Raw genomic sequence first — 17,075 nt, forward strand, 5'->3', positions numbered from 1 at the left:
AGTGAGCGCTCTAGACCACTCATCACTCGTGGTCCCCAATACTGAATGTACTTTTGTACCAAAGTCTTGAATGAGCTGATGCACCAACAGTCTTGGTGTATCACAATGATATAATCCAGAATGTCTTTAATTGAATTTAAAACTAATCCCAAAATTGCGATTTTAATTCAATGTCAATAAGCACTTTGAAATTCCAATGAATAACTTTCTAAAAACGATTCCTCTCAAATTGTATCAGAATACAGCAGTAAGTAATTCTAGAAACTGATCATAAAGAAGGCATAAAATAATTATGTTTACCTCAACCTTATAGAAAAACCAAGACACAATAAAATGACCATGATGTGGGTCAAAAGTAGTTTGTAAATAAGGATGGATTTTGAACTCGATGATCAGTAAACAACTATAAATAAGAGAATAGTCAGGTAGGCAATAACTACTATACCTTCAATCACAAACAAAGGTCATGCACACAAAATAAATCAAATATACATCAATTTAGTCACAGACAAGATGAAAGCCTTCATTTTATCTGTAATAACACATGATATGGTGTGGTAATTTGTACGTCTTCGGCTCCTTCCTTAAAAAATGCCAAGCTGGAATGATAAATAATACAAGCAGCATTTGGTGGATATTAATAATATTGTACGAATAGTGAATACCAGTAAGGACAACAAATCTAGTGTGTGGCTGTTTGTTTTCTCTTGTGGACAAATTGGGAAATCACGCAGTCTTATAAAATGTAGAAGAGAGTGCCCGCGCAACAATTTTTTTTCAAGTCTAGTGGATTTATATCCAGCCTTTGTACGAAGCAGTCATCATTATATATATATATATATATATATATATATATATATATATATATATATATATATATATATATATATATATATATATATATATATATATATATATATATATATATATATATATATATATATTTATTTATTTATTTATATATATCTATATCTATATATATATATATATATATATATATATATATATATATATATATACACACATACATAATTTCTCAAGAAGCAATTGCTCTCCAGCCTAGATTTTAAAATACTTTACATTATCAAAGAGTGGTATATCTCAATTTGCTGAGATAATACCTGTTATTTGAAACTCACGTGTGCACCTTCAATCACAATTTGTTATTTAGCTTAGCCATGCACTTTACTCAAACAACAGTAATTTATGTTTATTACAAATCGATGCCGTTAGTTACAAAAGTCAGCTTTAACAAATATTCTTTAAAAGCCATGATAGTCTCTATTTCTTGACAATAAGAAAATGGTAAAATTTTGTTTTTTTTCTACTGTCTATAAAAAGATTCCGGTCGGTAAAATGAGTGAGAAAAGTCTAAAAACATATTTAATTTACTGCAATCGGATGTGTAAGGCAGGATCAATAAATTCATACAAAAACAGAGCTACACTTATTTACAGTTACATCTGCTACACAGCTACACCTGCTAACACAGCTGCACCTGCTCATATAGTTACGCCTGTTTACACAGCTACATCTGCTAACACAGGCACACCTGATTACATAGCTATACCTGCTTTCACAGCTACACCCGTTCACACAGCTACACCTGTTAACACTGCTATACCTGCAAACATAGCAAAACTGCTTACACATATACACCTGCTCAAACCAACATAATTTGCATATCAGTACAGATGACGGTTTGGACAGTTTTCACAGTACAAAAGAATGCTCAGAATTGACGGTTTAAATAAACAGGCATATATTATAAGGACAAATGTGACTCTTTTTATAACAATTTCCACATAAGTACGAATTTTTTGTCTTTAAACGAACAGGAATATTCTTATATTTTTTTGAAATCTCAATTTTGGGTTCAAACACCGACCTCTTTGGGGACAAAACTCCTGTCTTACCTGATTTAATGGCTCCCATTCTTTATTTCTTTTATTGTTATAATGTCTATGGAATTCTTGCCAGTGATAAAATCACAAAACAGCTTGTTGTACGTATTCAATATATACTGTATCCATTAAGCCAGACGAGGCCAAATGTAATGGAACTTAATGGAAATTTGTATCCACAGAGGTTTGTGTGTTGAATTAAAAAATGATATTTTTAAGCAATATTTACCATACAGCACATATAAATGTTTAATTATTCTCAGTGGGATCGGGTCCGGTTTGCAGATTGTCCTGGTTCACTTTGCCCTTCAAATATTTTCCTTCATCAATGTTCATTTAACATCTATCGCATGATATATAATGTCTTGTAAAAAGTTTTATATCTCGATTCAGATCAGATTATTAGTTGCTGCATATTCGGTTGCCGGAAAGTCAACGATGTCTTCACTAAAAGATTCTCGGAAATTAGTTGAAATTTCACAAAGATTTTAAATCAAACTATTTTCCTTGATTAATATCCAGTGCCATTTACAAATGTTATTATTTGTGTATTAACATTTTATTAACATCTGTTTCCCCTCCAGGATGAAATCAATAATTTTCTTTTGTGACTCATACAGAAATGTAACTTTAAGTTCAGTGTTTCTTCGTGTCATTTTAAGATGGCACCACGCCATGAATTTCCTCCCCCCCCCCCACCGCCAAACCGTATTTTGTTATCACGCCACTCTGTTCTTTACATAGTGCAGTGCATTTTTACCCCAACAACTTGCCTTTTCTTGCAAAATGCTCCATTTAGTTTCTCGCGAACGCAAACAATCGCTTATATCTTCGATTTAAAATCAACACTTTTTATGATTGTAAATGGGAATACAACAGTGCCCAAAGCTAATAATATACATGTTATAGGGGGTTACTGCTGAGCATATCATTTTGCAAAATTGTATTACAAATGAAAGTCGATTATAATTGAGATAAAGAATCCAATCATGTTAGGCTTAACGTAAGTATTGATCGGCCTTCTATACATTTATGAATCCAGCAATTAAAAAAACATACTTTTCCTGAGTTTGGTTATGTACCTGAGAAATTAATTATTCACTTAGTTTTGTATAAAATCCTCAAACTTCACAACCATACAGCAAAATAGGTAAAACTATGATATAAATGCTTGAAGATGGAAATCGATGGAGCTGTGCAAGTTACGTATTTCTATAAATAGGACTCGCTTTGATTTGTGTGCGTGTTTAACATTGTGTTTCATGTCTTTATAGAATCTAAGGATTTTGGGAATAGACGCCAAGGTACTTAAATTCATCACATATAGGAACAGCATTTTCCCCAAGTTTTAATTTAAACTGATCAGTTTTCGGTATAACAAATATCGTGATCTTTTGTTACGTTTGCTCAGCCCCAGTTAGTAAGTCGTGTATAAGCTAAGGTATTATTTCAAGCCACGGTCTGATGTCTAAACATTCGTGCAGGCTAGAGATAATCTCTTACGCATGGTTACCGTGGCCAGAGAGAAGACCCGACATCTTGGATCGGCACAGTCGTTACATCGAGCAATTTCCCACCTATGTGTTACAGCTTTGTCATAAGATCAGAGGAACCCGCGAGGGACCGGGCCGTGTTCTAAATCCTTCCTCACGTGGACAGACAGCGAGAAGGACATTGTCCGCTAAGTTTGATTGGATCGGGTCAAAGCGACACCCAATCAGAATTGTGATAACAATTTCGATCAGAATTCTAACTTGCAAGCGAAAATTTAGTCTCGCTAGGAAGACTGCTGAGCAATATAGGGTTACTCTAAGGAAGCCACTCGTAATTTGGCGGTAAAACTTAGAGAGGAGATTCTAAGGAAAGACAAAGCTTCGTAAAGGTCAGTAAGTTATTTGCTCGATGTTTTCAGAATATTACGGCATTGTAATTGTAATTATGTGTAGTATGTAAACCTAATTACTAGGATCGTTTAGTACGTATAATTACATTTGTAGTATTTAATTTACTTGCCTATTTGAGAAATGAGCTTGAGTATTATATAGAGAATTATGTAGATTGTTAGCTTGTGGTCAGAATTAGTTATGCTATTCGCTATTAGGTTACTTCGTAGTAAACAAGTGAATTTATTCATGTGATATGTTTGAATTGTGAATTTGCAAAATGGTTGAAGTGTGTAAGATTAGTTAATATGGATGTATGGATATATCAGAGCATGGGTATTTGAATATTTGTGTACATTTTACGAGTTATAATGCAATTATTATTACGACGTTGTTTTATCATACTAGAACGTATGAGCATTTCGATGTTAATGAATGCGTGACCGAATAAATTTAATAGCCGTTATCTGATGATAGGCTGAGTGTAGTGTGAGATGAGAGGGCTAAAAAAATATTATACCGTCCTTGTGTTTCCACAGGAAGCTTTATGGAGAACAGAACTTCCGGTTCAGTTGAGTCCCGAGTCTCTAAAAGGGGAGACCGAAGTGAAACTAGCAGAGCAGTCGGATTCAACAAGTCTAGTCGGTGAAGAGAGTCGAGAAGGGGGAGGAAAAGGAGTCGAGGAGGTGAAGTGGAGAAGGAGGAGGAGCAAAGAGAAGTCGAGGGGGAGAAGGAATTTGGATAAAGTCGGGAGGAAGAGGAGAAGGAATTGGAGGAATAGGAGAGAAGAATACATAGATGAGTAGAATATAAGGACAGGTGAAAAGCTATCTCACACTACCAATCAAATGGTGCAATAGGCTATCACAGGGTCGAGCGGAAGGAGAATAATTGGAAACTTGTAATCATTTGACTATTGAATTGTGATTAAATTATTATTCGTTAAATTTCACTTTTTTTGTATATTCAATAATTTAACCGCTGGTATTGCTGACTGGGGGCTCGGAGCTTTAAATATATCTTTCACTAATTTAACTTCCAACCAAAATCGAGCTTGGGTGGGACGTCTATAATAATTTGAATAGAATATTGGGAACACCCCACCCGAACCATAACACACCTATCACAGTGGCGGCATAACAACCCGTCAAAACCACATCTTTGTTTATATAACGTTAATATTAAGTTTCCATAGTTTAAGATACTTTGTGAAAAGCATTAAGATTCTTTTTGAAAGAATCTGAACCAGTTCTGAATAAAACAATTTAGACATGCTGAATCTTCAAAACTTACTAAATCTATGTTCACCTCGGAACATCGATTTTATTGCAAGAAAGGCTCCTGATCCTTCAGAACTATGAGAACAGGACAGGTGAGAGATTTTCTCCTTGCCTAATCCCAAACAATTTTGGAAGTAAAATGCCAGGCTATTCCTCATCAAACCTTACACAAGACTTTATATTTAAATACATGTTATGAGCAATTCTCGAAGCAATTCTCGAAGACCAGCCGACTGCGTTATTTTGAAGTGATTTCACCCATAAACCGATCTACCAAACAGACTCAAAAGATTTGTTCAAACCGATACAGGAACAGAAAATGTTTTTGTTTAATTTGTTTTTTTGTTTAAATTTCACATTTTCTGTCAAGGCAAATATCTTAAATTTATGATCCGTTGTTGAGTATCCAGTTTCGAATTTGGCTTCGGTTTTGTCCATTATTTGCATGGGCACACTAAAATTGTTACTGCACTTTAAGAAAGAGTATGGTCTTCATTATGCTCATAAACTGGCCTTATAATTTGATCAAGCCAAGAGTCTGAGAGTATTCCTGTCTGGAATATCGGCTTGAAAAATGAAGCATGAATAGGGCTCATTATATTTGTGGTATACTTGATATATTTATTGATACTTGTTTTATATATGTGGAATACTTGTTATAATTATTGCAAATCTTTAAGCGGGTTAAATACATTTTTAGGATCTCTTCCTTCGTTATTCAAGAGTTCAAGAAGACATCTTCATTGTCCAGATCTATTTCAAAGTTCCACAAAGTCGTCATCGTCACGATATTTATTTAAATTTGTCAACTTTATTTAGTGCGTCTTATACAAATTGTTTGATTTATCGCGTTTGTTTTACACACTGTTGACAATCTTACAAAACGCTTTTGATTATTTCCTTTAATTTTTTTCAGCCTGACTTATGTTGCTTGATTGAATTTGTTTATGCAAAATTTTATTAGTTTTTCTTGGTCTTCAAAATTGGTTTTGTTCACTCACACGGATTTGTGGTGTGTGGCTTCCTCGCTGAATGGTATTTTCCATTAACACCTTGGCACTGACAACGTTTATCTACGTTTGTCACACCATTACCATAAACTGTACCTGTATTATTTGCAGACTCAATTGAGACGAATCAATAAATCGTTTTTTGTCTGGAAGGCATAAACTATTAATAAAACCTCTGTTTCGTCCGTTGATAATTTGATTTGCTTGTTGTATTTTGCTATTTATTTTAGTCATTTCATCGTAATTTATGTTATTGACAAAATTAATCGCATTTTGTTCTTTCCGTGTTTGCTTCCCAAATGATACAGGTAAACCACCGATTTTCCGACAACGGATGGTCCGGAATCTCTTTTATTCCGGACAAAATTACGAGAGGGCACATTAAATTCCCGACACCGCAAAATTAGTTACTGGACGCGCTCTCTGATTGTTTACACCACAGGGATTCGTTACAAAGAAAATCAGGAGTCTAACCTGTAACAATATAACAAAAAGGAAGACAATAGTCCGCATCCCTCGGTAGTTCCAACCCTGCTCGTTTATCCTAATTGCGTCTGCTAATTTCCAACTTATGCCAGTCGAAATCAAGAATAGTTCAATTTTAAAAACAGCTCGACACACTTCGTTCAGTTTGTAACATAATGGAGAAAATGTAACAATTATTCGCAGATTTTGACGTCTAGACAAGAATTGGTGCGCCAGTGCGTTTGCATTCGGATAGTCTTGGATTTCACCATTGACCGACATGTAAGATCAGAACAACCTCATGGTTTCGACGCCAATTACAAGCAGACGAACCGATCCGGTAGCCTAGCGGTTAGAGCGTCCGTCTCGGATGCGAGAGGTCGTGGGTTCGATCCTCAGCCGAGTCATACCAAAGACTTACAAGAATGGTATTAACAGCTGCCTCGCTTGGCGCTCAGCATTAAGAGGTTAGTGTTAGGACTGGTCGGCCTGGTACCAGGATAGTGTGACTGTGTGGGACATCAAGCTACATGTCTGCGGCACGATGCCCCAGTGCTAGACATCACTATAAACTGTCACACTGCAGACATCGTAGCGATATGACTTAAAAATCAAAATCACACACACACACAAGCAGACGATATCAGGGAAATAAATGGATAATTGTATTGTGCCACGGTAATATAAGCATAGTAGCGTAGATAATACTAATTATCAAAATGTTAAAATATGTTCAATATCAAAATTTACCAAAATCAATATTTGTTTTTGACACCAAAATTAAAACGCATCACAATGTACATTAACGATATTTACTGCAGACTCGAAGTTGTTATGATCTTACAAGATATTTATGTACGTGTATAGGTATTTCTGTATACGTGCCCGATCTGCGAGAAGCTTGAAGAGCATGTGACGAGGTCGGCAACTGGTTTACTTACACAGCGGTTCTTTTGGTTCACATTGCACTCAGTTAGCATGCAGATGCCAGTGGCCAAAGGATTGTACGCGCTTCACAATAGTGGGCATGGGTTAGAAATCTGTCTGTAACAATCATTTTTTCTCATTAAACATTTTCTTTATCTCCTCCATTTTTAATTTTGACTAGTTTTAGCAGAGAAATTTTAATTTTTTTCTTTACTTCCTACCCCATATCTACTGTATTGTGCATAATGGTTTGTGATTTCTGGAGTTACGTTAAAAAAATCAAGTCACACACACACACACACACACACAAACGCGCGCACGCACAGTCATCCTCGTTCATCAACGGTTTTCGTCTAGCAAGTCTATATTTTCCCCATTTTTTTCTTTTCATCCTTTATGTTAGTAATAAGTCACTTTCCCTCTTTTCTGACATTCTTGTTTTGGTACTTCTCACTCACATCCTAGTCGAGTTTCAACTGACTTTTATCGCTCCGTCTTAGATACTTGGTCAACTGTACCGGGATTTAAAGTAGAGATTATTTCCTATAACAAATATGAAATTCGCTGAAACCACGCAGTGGCGGCATAGGGTGATCGCTACAAACTTGGGGTTGGAACATTTGGCGAACCCTAACTGATTCCGATTAATAGAACCCCGCCTGATACGGATTAATCCAGAATTATCTTCTCCGACATAGTAATTAACCAACAATTTACTACCATATCATACGGACAATGAGCCATTAACCTAGTATGTACGAATTGTCTACTTTTCCATGCAACATTGCTTAGTCACGCTAAATCTTGTGGCATTAAAATTTGATTGAATTCATCATATTCCTCACTAAGAGTGTCAGTTTCACGTGATCACGTGATATTTTGATTCTGACATTGACAATTGTAGACTGCAATATTTGGATCACGTGATCATGCAAGTAAGAAAAATTAAAAATATTATGTCCAGTTTGCAAACACTAGATTTCACTCGTGTGTCTACTTATATAGAGGATTAAATAATTTGCAATTGCTATGAATTAGAAGATAAAGTTCTAAATACTTCAAGCTCTATTTGTTAAGAGTAAAAAGAAAATAGTGAAAAGCAACAAGCTTTGTAAAGTTCAACAAATAATTTATTTCCCTGAATACAAAGTGATTGTGAAGAAGAAAAAAATTAGGGGATTGCAATTTAATCTATGTGTCTCTGGTGGCATGTGTCGTGGTGGTGTAATACAATTAATGATTCAACTATCATTATTGGAATAAAGATAATATTAAGGTAAATGTTTATATAAATGACTATGATACACATTTGAAACAGGTAAACAATACTATCGAACATAATCAGGTTTATGATATAATTAGTGTACACGAATAACAGTCGTGAGGTATAGCTGTGATCGGTAATGTATAATGTTAACACGCATCCATAGTTAGATCAGCTATATTTTGCGTTATTGCTTTCATAATAAAAGCTTCAAATTTCAACAGCTTATGAAGCACTATGCAATTAAAGGTAGAAAATAGATTTTGCAATTGTATAGTATTGGTTGTATAGTAGTAGTAGTAGTTCAGAAGCTTTCATATCGAAGAAAGAGACGATGATCGAATCAAACTGAAAACAACAAAGATTCTGATCTGCCTTAGCATAAAGCGCCGGCAGATCAGGGTACATGTTGTTCATTCTACTGGAAATTCCTAACAAACTGCACAGATCTGTGTCAGTTCAGTTGGCAGTTGGGCTCGACTTAAGAACAAGTACATGATATCGTAGTACTCGTGCCTGTCATCACAGTAATTAAATTTCGTTCCTCGAGTGGTATATCCCACCCCCACGACCAGTTTGTGTCGGATGCCTATGATCCGATGTTGTTCTAATCTGTATCAGTAGGTAAATATACAGCGTTAGGCAAATGTAGCAAGTAGTCTTCAAAATTTAGATCGTGTTTTAATAATAAAATACAATTTCCGTTTGGAAGATAAAGTTACAGGGGCATAAAACTTCTAATATAATGATCTCTTAGAATTTCTGTAATCAGGTGTTTTGTTCATTGAGGACAGTCTATAAATTCATAACAATCTGGTCTTCCAACAGCATATATTTTGTCGGACCGCTCCGGTGGCCTAGTGTTTAGAGCGTCCGCCTCGGATAAGGAAGGTCGCGGGTTCCCGGCCGAGTCATACCAAAGATTTAACCAAACGGTACTTTCAGTTGCCTCGCTTTGGCACTCAGCATTAAGAGGGTAGTGTTAGGACTGGTCAACCTGGTGTCAGGATAATGTGACTGGGTGGGACATAATGCTACATGCTTGCGGCATGATCCTCACTATAAACTGCCACACTACAGACATCGTAGCGATATGACTAGAAAATTATGAAAGCTACGTAAAAATCCAAATCACACACACACACACGCGCGTGCGCACCCCCTCACAATACACAATTTATCCACTTTGCAAGTATTTAAATCAGCGTTAGTCTCGTGCAAAAATAGTTTATATAGAAGTCTAGACTATTTAGTCTGTTTGCTTTTAATAGTAGAAATTCAAAAACCCTATCATTCCAGATTTGATAATGATATTATCTAACTTTCTCCCTAACTTAGACAAAATCTGGGTGTACTTTTTCGCAACTTTGTACTATCTATTATAAATGCATTATATTTATTTTCGTAGCTTCCATTATTTGAAAATAGGTAAAATGGTTACAGCAAAAACATGCGACTGCACATATGTGGGTAGATTAAAATTTTGAATTAAGTACGGTAACTATATGGCCTTTTCAGAATATGAAAGCTTACCATCGCGCACATAAAAAAAAAAAAAGAAACCACGACGACTGAGAATGAGCAAGTATTCACAACGGATACCTTTATACATTTGGAATACACTGGACAACAAATTTTTACAAAAGTCATGTTACTGAAATAAAATTAGTCAATTCTTATCAATTTTTATGTGCTGAACACGAATATGACAGTCAAATTGCAAAATTGGCTCTAGTTTTTTTGTAATCTGCAAGAAATTAATGTTTACATAACGAAATGCATTCCAATAGTAAAAGGTCAACTGTAATAGCCTACCTATAAAAAATCAAGTCATTGACTACATCTTAGATTTCTTCGCCTGTCTCTTGTACAGCTGTTCGGGAGCATCTCTGAGGAGTGTCCAGCAGTAGTCAGCCAGCATTGTAGTGGACCATTTTCCCTGGTATCTTTGTTCCATTGTTGCGATATCTTGATGAAAACGTTCGCCGTGTTCATCACTAACAATACCACAGTTGCTAGGAAAGAAATCCAAATGGGAATGAAGGAAGTGAATCTTTAGAGACATATTGCAGCCAAGTTTCTTATACTTCATCAACATGTCTTCTACTAGTTCCTTATAGTTTTCTGCCCTAACATTTCCGAGGAAGTTTGTAGAAACTAGGCGAAAAGCATTCCATGCTTGTTTCGCGTCACCTTCCAGCAAGTTGTTGAACCGGTCATCTTTGAAAAGCTCTCGAATCTGAGGACCCACAAAAACTCCCTCTTTAATCTTTGCTTCGCTGAGTCGAGGGAATTTTTCATGCAGGTATCGGAATGCTGGCAAAGTCCGGTCAATGGCTTTCACGAAGTTCTTCATCAAACCTAGTTTGATGTGAAGGGGTGGTAGCAAGATTTTCTGAGCCTCAACCAGAGCTGGGTGTTGGATATTCTTCTCTCCAATGGCTACATTCTGCCTGTGAGTCCATTCCTTCCTCATGTAGTGCATTTCCCTTGCTCGGCTATCCCACTCGCATAAGAAACACATGTATTTTGTATATCCTTGCTGCAGTCCCATTAAAAGGGCAACTACCTTCAAATCACCACAGAGGTACCAGCTGTACTTGTTATACTCAATGGAATTCAGTAGCTGCCTTAAGTTATCGTATGTCTCTTTCATGTGGACAGCATACGCTACTGGAATAGATGGAAGAATGTTTCCATTGTGCAAAAGCACAGCCTTGAGACTCAGTTTCGAAGAGTCCACAAATAGTCTCCATTCTTGTGGGTCATGAGTGATTTTTAAAGCATTCATGAGGCCCTCAATATCGGAACAGAATATCAGATTACTTTCCTTTCTGAAGAAAGGCTCCAATTGCTGGTGGCGCTTTCGATATGCAGTAATTGTGACATCTTCTTCTAGAAGATTCCATTGTTGGAGTCTTGATCCTAGCAATTCTGCCTTGTTCTTTGATAAGTCCAAATCACGAATCAGGTCATTTAGTTCTTCCTGTGTTATTCTGTGTGGGGTTGATGATGCACCACAGTGAAAATCTGGATCACTGCATGCTGATGGACCAGGAGAAGAACAGGTCGACTCACCTTTGTCTTCGTCAGATGAATCAAGAGAATATTCTGCTGGAGGTTCTGGAATAGGAAGTCCCTCACCATGTGGAACTGGTCTCAATGCAGACGGAATGTTTGGGTAGACTATTCTCGACTTCTTTCGCTTCGTTATTCCGCCGGAAAGAGGAGGAACCAAGCAGAAGTAACAGTCATTTAGGTGGTTGCTTGGCTCTCTCCACACCATTGGGACTGCAAACGGCATTGATGACCTTTTGCAATTCAACCACTGTGAAAGCTGTGTTGTACATGTAGCACAGCATATATGCGGAGCCCAAGGCTTGTCTTGGTCACCAACCTTGCATCCGAAGTAAAGATGATATGCCTTCTTCACTTGAGAATTGATACTTTTCTTCTGGTTGGCAAATGTCACTTCCCCACAAACATAGCAAAAATTGTCCGCGGTATTAACACACTTTCGAGGCATTACTGTTCTTTATTGTACGTAAATGGATAAAATAATAAGTTTTATGTAACAGTAGCTTGAACTGTCTCGCACAACGTCTAAAATATTTTAAATGCTGAACCTATCTGATTGGGCTTTATATAGTACACTGCTTACGTCAGCTTCAGCAGCCGCCTGGCATTAGTATAATAGGCCTACACATGTATAGTACACTGCTGACGTCAACTTACTTCAGCAGCCGCATGGCATTAGTATTGCATTGCATCAGAAAATGATGCAATCAACTGTGGATGATGTGAGCATGATGGTATTATGCAATGTTACATCATTATTCCGGATGTTGCTGCAGTCCTACTGGAGAAATTTACACAGTGAAACATAGAAAATGAGGTATATGAATATCTTCAAAACGAGAGCCAATACAAATTTTTCACGGTTATATTCGTGTTCGGCACACCAAAATACTACAGATTAGGGCCTTTTCAAGTCAGTAATGATTTCACTGTTGACCAGTGATATTAGAAGACAGAAGGACTCATATTTTTTTTTAATGCCCTTACCTTGTAAAAGTAGACCATATTCACATATCTTCCATATGATATAATTCACTGCTCCAGTGGCCTAGTGGTCAGAGCGTCCGCCTTGGATATGGGAGATCGCGGGTTCGAACCCCGTCCGGGTCATACCAAAGATTTATGCAAATGGTACAAGCAGCTGCCTCGCTAGGCGCTCAGCATTAAGAGGTTAGTGTTAGGACTAGTTGGTCTGATGTCAGGATAATGTAACCGGGTGGGACATCATGCTATATGTATGCAGTATGATGCCCCAGTGCTAGACATCACTTTATTAACTGCCACACTGCATACATCGTAGCGATATGACTGAATGTTTTTTTAAAAGCTACGTTAAAAATCTAAATAGAACACACACACACACTCACTCCATATGACATAAACGATGGGCAAGGTTGGGACAAAAGGAAGCGCTTTTGCATGCAAAAGCTCTGTTATTTGCGAGAACGTTATATGTATGTATATTTAACACTTCTGGCACATTGAAAATAAACAACTTCGATTTGTGTTCTTTTTATTCTTATATTTTCTTTGTTTCAGCCAAATGACGAAATGAAAAGAGATGCGGTGCCTACTAAAGCAGAACTGAAGCAAAATGTGACACAAGTCGCTGGTTGGAACACTTCATATTCGACAGAAGATTCCGTCCGTGAGCAAACCACCGTTTTTTATTCTGTCAGTGAACTAGAGTTGCATAATACAAGTTATCCTTCACAGGTGCAAAACCATAACTCTGACTTTTATAACACTTACAATCCTGATATTGGATTACATACTGCATCCGTCTTGGGTGGAATTCTGTGCTTTCTTGTGATTTATCTTATTTATCGCACAAAGTGTAGAAAAGCTATAATCCGAGGTTTTGATCGTTGTATTGACAAAATGGTGTCAGACAACGATTTGCGACCAGATTCACCGGTCAGCATTCCTGAAAATTCCGCAGTTCCCGAGATAGATGATGAAAATATGCAAAATTCAGACATTTTAAACCTGGAAACTGAGGAACTGCATGTCAGTAATGAAATAAATAAATGTGTGATAAAAATAACCACACCTAGTTCCGCAGAGGAGGACTGTTCAAATGAAAACCAGTTTATTAATCCAACTCCTCAAAATTGTAAGTCGGAAGAAGATCATGTTCCAGAATGTAGATTAGTACTCCCTGATGGCGATGCTGATTCTGAAAGAGCCACTGCTCAGTGGGTGCAGGATGTTCAAAAGCTAGATAAAAAGGATTTGGATTCCACTGGAATAATTCTTAAAGTTCTTCCAGATTTATTACTGGATCAGCGACATGGAGTTCGTATTCGCCAGCATGCTTCTTGCCATTCCATTTCAGATTCGACAGATGAGGAAGAACATTTATATTACATATCAAGAAATACGAGTCTACCTCTGTTATTAGAAAGCCGTGGAAATAAAACTAATTATTATAGGTTTTCAAGACAAAAATTTGCAAAAGCCGATAAATATCCTGATTGTCTAAACGATTTTGACAATGACCTTGCAAAGCCTCAGGTAATTCCGAAACCACACCAGCTTCATGTTCGACATCAGTCTGGTTCAACAGTTCCTTTAGATATCTGTCCAATTGTTAAAATTCAGCATCATCATTCTCGATCGAAAAGACGCAAAAATTCTTTCAGCAGAACTAATAGTCAGGATTCGACAAGTACAGATTCATCGATTGATCCTTTACTTCTACAAGTGCCCCAAAATACGTGGCAAAAACAAATGCAAACCAGACAAAGCATGCCAAAGGAAATACGTTCGAGTATCCATAGTGATATACTTCAAAAGGTTGGAAATAATAATATAAGCTGTGAAATTTTCACAACAAACAATCAACTTTCTAGACCTTGTAACAGTTTAACTACAACCCAGTGCGAGACAAAGTTATAGCCAAAATACAAATGCCAGAATTAACTACGCTTAATTGTAGAAAGCGGACGAAGCTTAAACTTTAAAACTGTGATAGCTTAAATAAATATTTTACATTTATTCCAATTTCAAAAATCATACATATAAGTGATTATATGATTTGGTGATAATTTTCTGATTCTATTTTGTACAGATTCAGTCGCAATCTTCAAGCGTGAATACATTTGACAAGCTGAGGTATCAATGTGATATCAGTTTTTAACACAAGGGGCAAATTGATATTTCTAAAATAAACGCATTTTATTGTTAAATGTAATATGTTTATCTGAAATTCCTTGCTACTTCTTGTCTTTTACCCATGAATTTTCTTACAAAGTACAGCAGAAAGTTCTTTTTTTTTTGCAAGCTGACAAAACTCAGGCTGTATATCTGTACATTTATTTTAGTTTGTCTGGAAGTCAGAACATCTAGACTGGATACTTATTTCTCACCCATGCGATAGAGAACAGAGAAATCTAGCTGTTTTGCTAACCTTACGTTTCTTATCTCAGTCTGGTTGTTTCAATCCAGTCATGGTGTCCAAGCACTAGGAACTACTTTTGGAGAGAACAACCCTTTGTTTTCTGCTGTGCCCGACGAAGTTGTTATAAAATCGAAAAACAACAACAGATATATTACAAAAAAGAAATTCGCTCATAAAGTAGCATAAGGTCTCTAAAAACTTTCATAAAACATCATAAAAACATTTTGAGAGAGACAGACTCACATACTCACAAGACGTCGAGCTATTTGGTATCATTCCACACAGCATGGCGAATTTTATCCCATCTGTAACTCGGTAAATTTTCAGGTCAGCGTAAATGTAGCTAAAGTAGCTAAATCGTTTTAAATACTTCGTGTGAAACGAATTAAGTACTTTTAGCCATATTTAGTAACGCTCGCCTTAAAAGTTGCTGACCTACAGTTTTGATAAATTTCATGATGCAGTATGGAACGAATTATAACAGAAAACACTGTTCCAGACACAGGCAATACACATCACTTGCTACGAAAATCTAAACTCTCTCAAGATCTACTGAAAAGACGGCGTTAGCCAGAAATGTGTTATGTCAAACTGGTTTCCTCGAACGTTTTCAAACAACCCCAATCCGCCCTAGTTGAATCAAATATAATTGATTGCAAATTAAAACTCTGCGCCTACCAATCATAGTGGCTGATTTATCAGTCCACACGCTATTCCACAAGACGATTTCCATGTGATGTATCATTGCATAGCAATAGCACGATGTGCCATATTTCCAAGACAGAAAATATATATTTCCAAGAAAGACATGAAATAGAAATCTCAGTCACTACACATTTTGTTAGAACTGACCCAAATATTGTGCTGTCTTGTACCTTTGCCTACCTTAACTTTTTTCGAAATTAGAACTGATGAAACTTAAAAGTTAACCGATTAAAATAAATTAATTACTTACTGCAATTTTTATGTGACATCCATCGATTAAATGCGATTATACACCAATAATATCAAATGTTGTTATGTCTCTATTTTTTATGTGCAGAACTTGTGCATTTAGGGTCGACGGGTCACCCCATTTCCGTAATAGATTTGTATTGATGCGCGGAATTGACTTAACAATGGCACGTGGCTCGAGATCTTCAATGGGCAATACTTCCAACACATAACAGTTATACGATTTTTTCCTCGTCTAAAAGCGGCATATATAACAATATTCTACGTAGATGATTATTCAGATATCCAAAAAGGTACAAAACTCGATGACCTTTATATGTGCTGTGATATGATTTTGATTTTTAACGTAGCTTTACCAATTTTTCAGTCATATCGCTACGATGTCTGCAGTGTGGCAGCTTATAGTGATGTCTAGCACTGGGGCATCATGCCGCAGACATGTATCATGATGTCCCACACATTCACATTATCCTGACACCAGGCTGATCAGTCCTAACACTAACCTCTTAATGATGAACGCCAAGCGAAGCAGCTGTTAGTATCATTTTTGTAAGTCTCTGGTATGACTCGGCCGGGGATCTAATCCTCGACCTTCCGCGTCCGACGCGGACGCTATAATCACTAGGCCACCGGAGATGACCTTTATATAAAGTGAGAGTCGATAACAGTAGATGATTATACTGTATGTGTTGAATCCGCTCACTATTTTGCAAAAATACAGGGTTATTTAAGTTTAATTGGAAAACAATGGGCGAGAATGAGAAGAATAATCTATGTCGGTGCTTGCACTTAAACAAGGAAAATCCAGCCGCAGGGTTACATTATTTGTCTCCCACGAGGCAAAGACCAATAATGTAACCACTTGACTAGGATTTCCTTGTCTTGGTGCAAGCCCCAACATAGATTC

The 17,075-nt window shown here is 36.7% G+C and overlaps 1 protein-coding gene across 8 annotated transcripts in view; it reads left to right on the forward strand.

Moving 5' to 3' along the window:
* The window catches only part of LOC149797813 (uncharacterized), a 156,542-nt gene extending 141,535 nt beyond the window's left edge, over positions 1 to 15,007 (forward strand). For all 8 annotated transcript variants that reach the window (XM_089962806.1, XM_089962803.1, XM_089962810.1 and 5 more), the window contains one exon: positions 13,351 to 15,007. In XM_089962806.1, coding sequence (XP_089818932.1) covers positions 13,363 to 14,712 — 1,350 coding nt within the window. In that variant the 5' untranslated portion in view covers positions 13,351 to 13,362 and the 3' untranslated portion in view covers positions 14,713 to 15,007. The remainder of the gene's footprint in view (positions 1 to 13,350) is intronic.
* The last annotated feature ends 2,068 nt before the right edge of the window (positions 15,008 to 17,075 follow it).

Source organism: Sinohyriopsis cumingii, chromosome 6, assembly GCF_028554795.1.
Source record: "Sinohyriopsis cumingii isolate HCF-2022 chromosome 6, ASM2855479v2, whole genome shotgun sequence".
Classification (NCBI taxonomy): Eukaryota; Metazoa; Mollusca; class Bivalvia; order Unionida; family Unionidae; genus Sinohyriopsis; species Sinohyriopsis cumingii.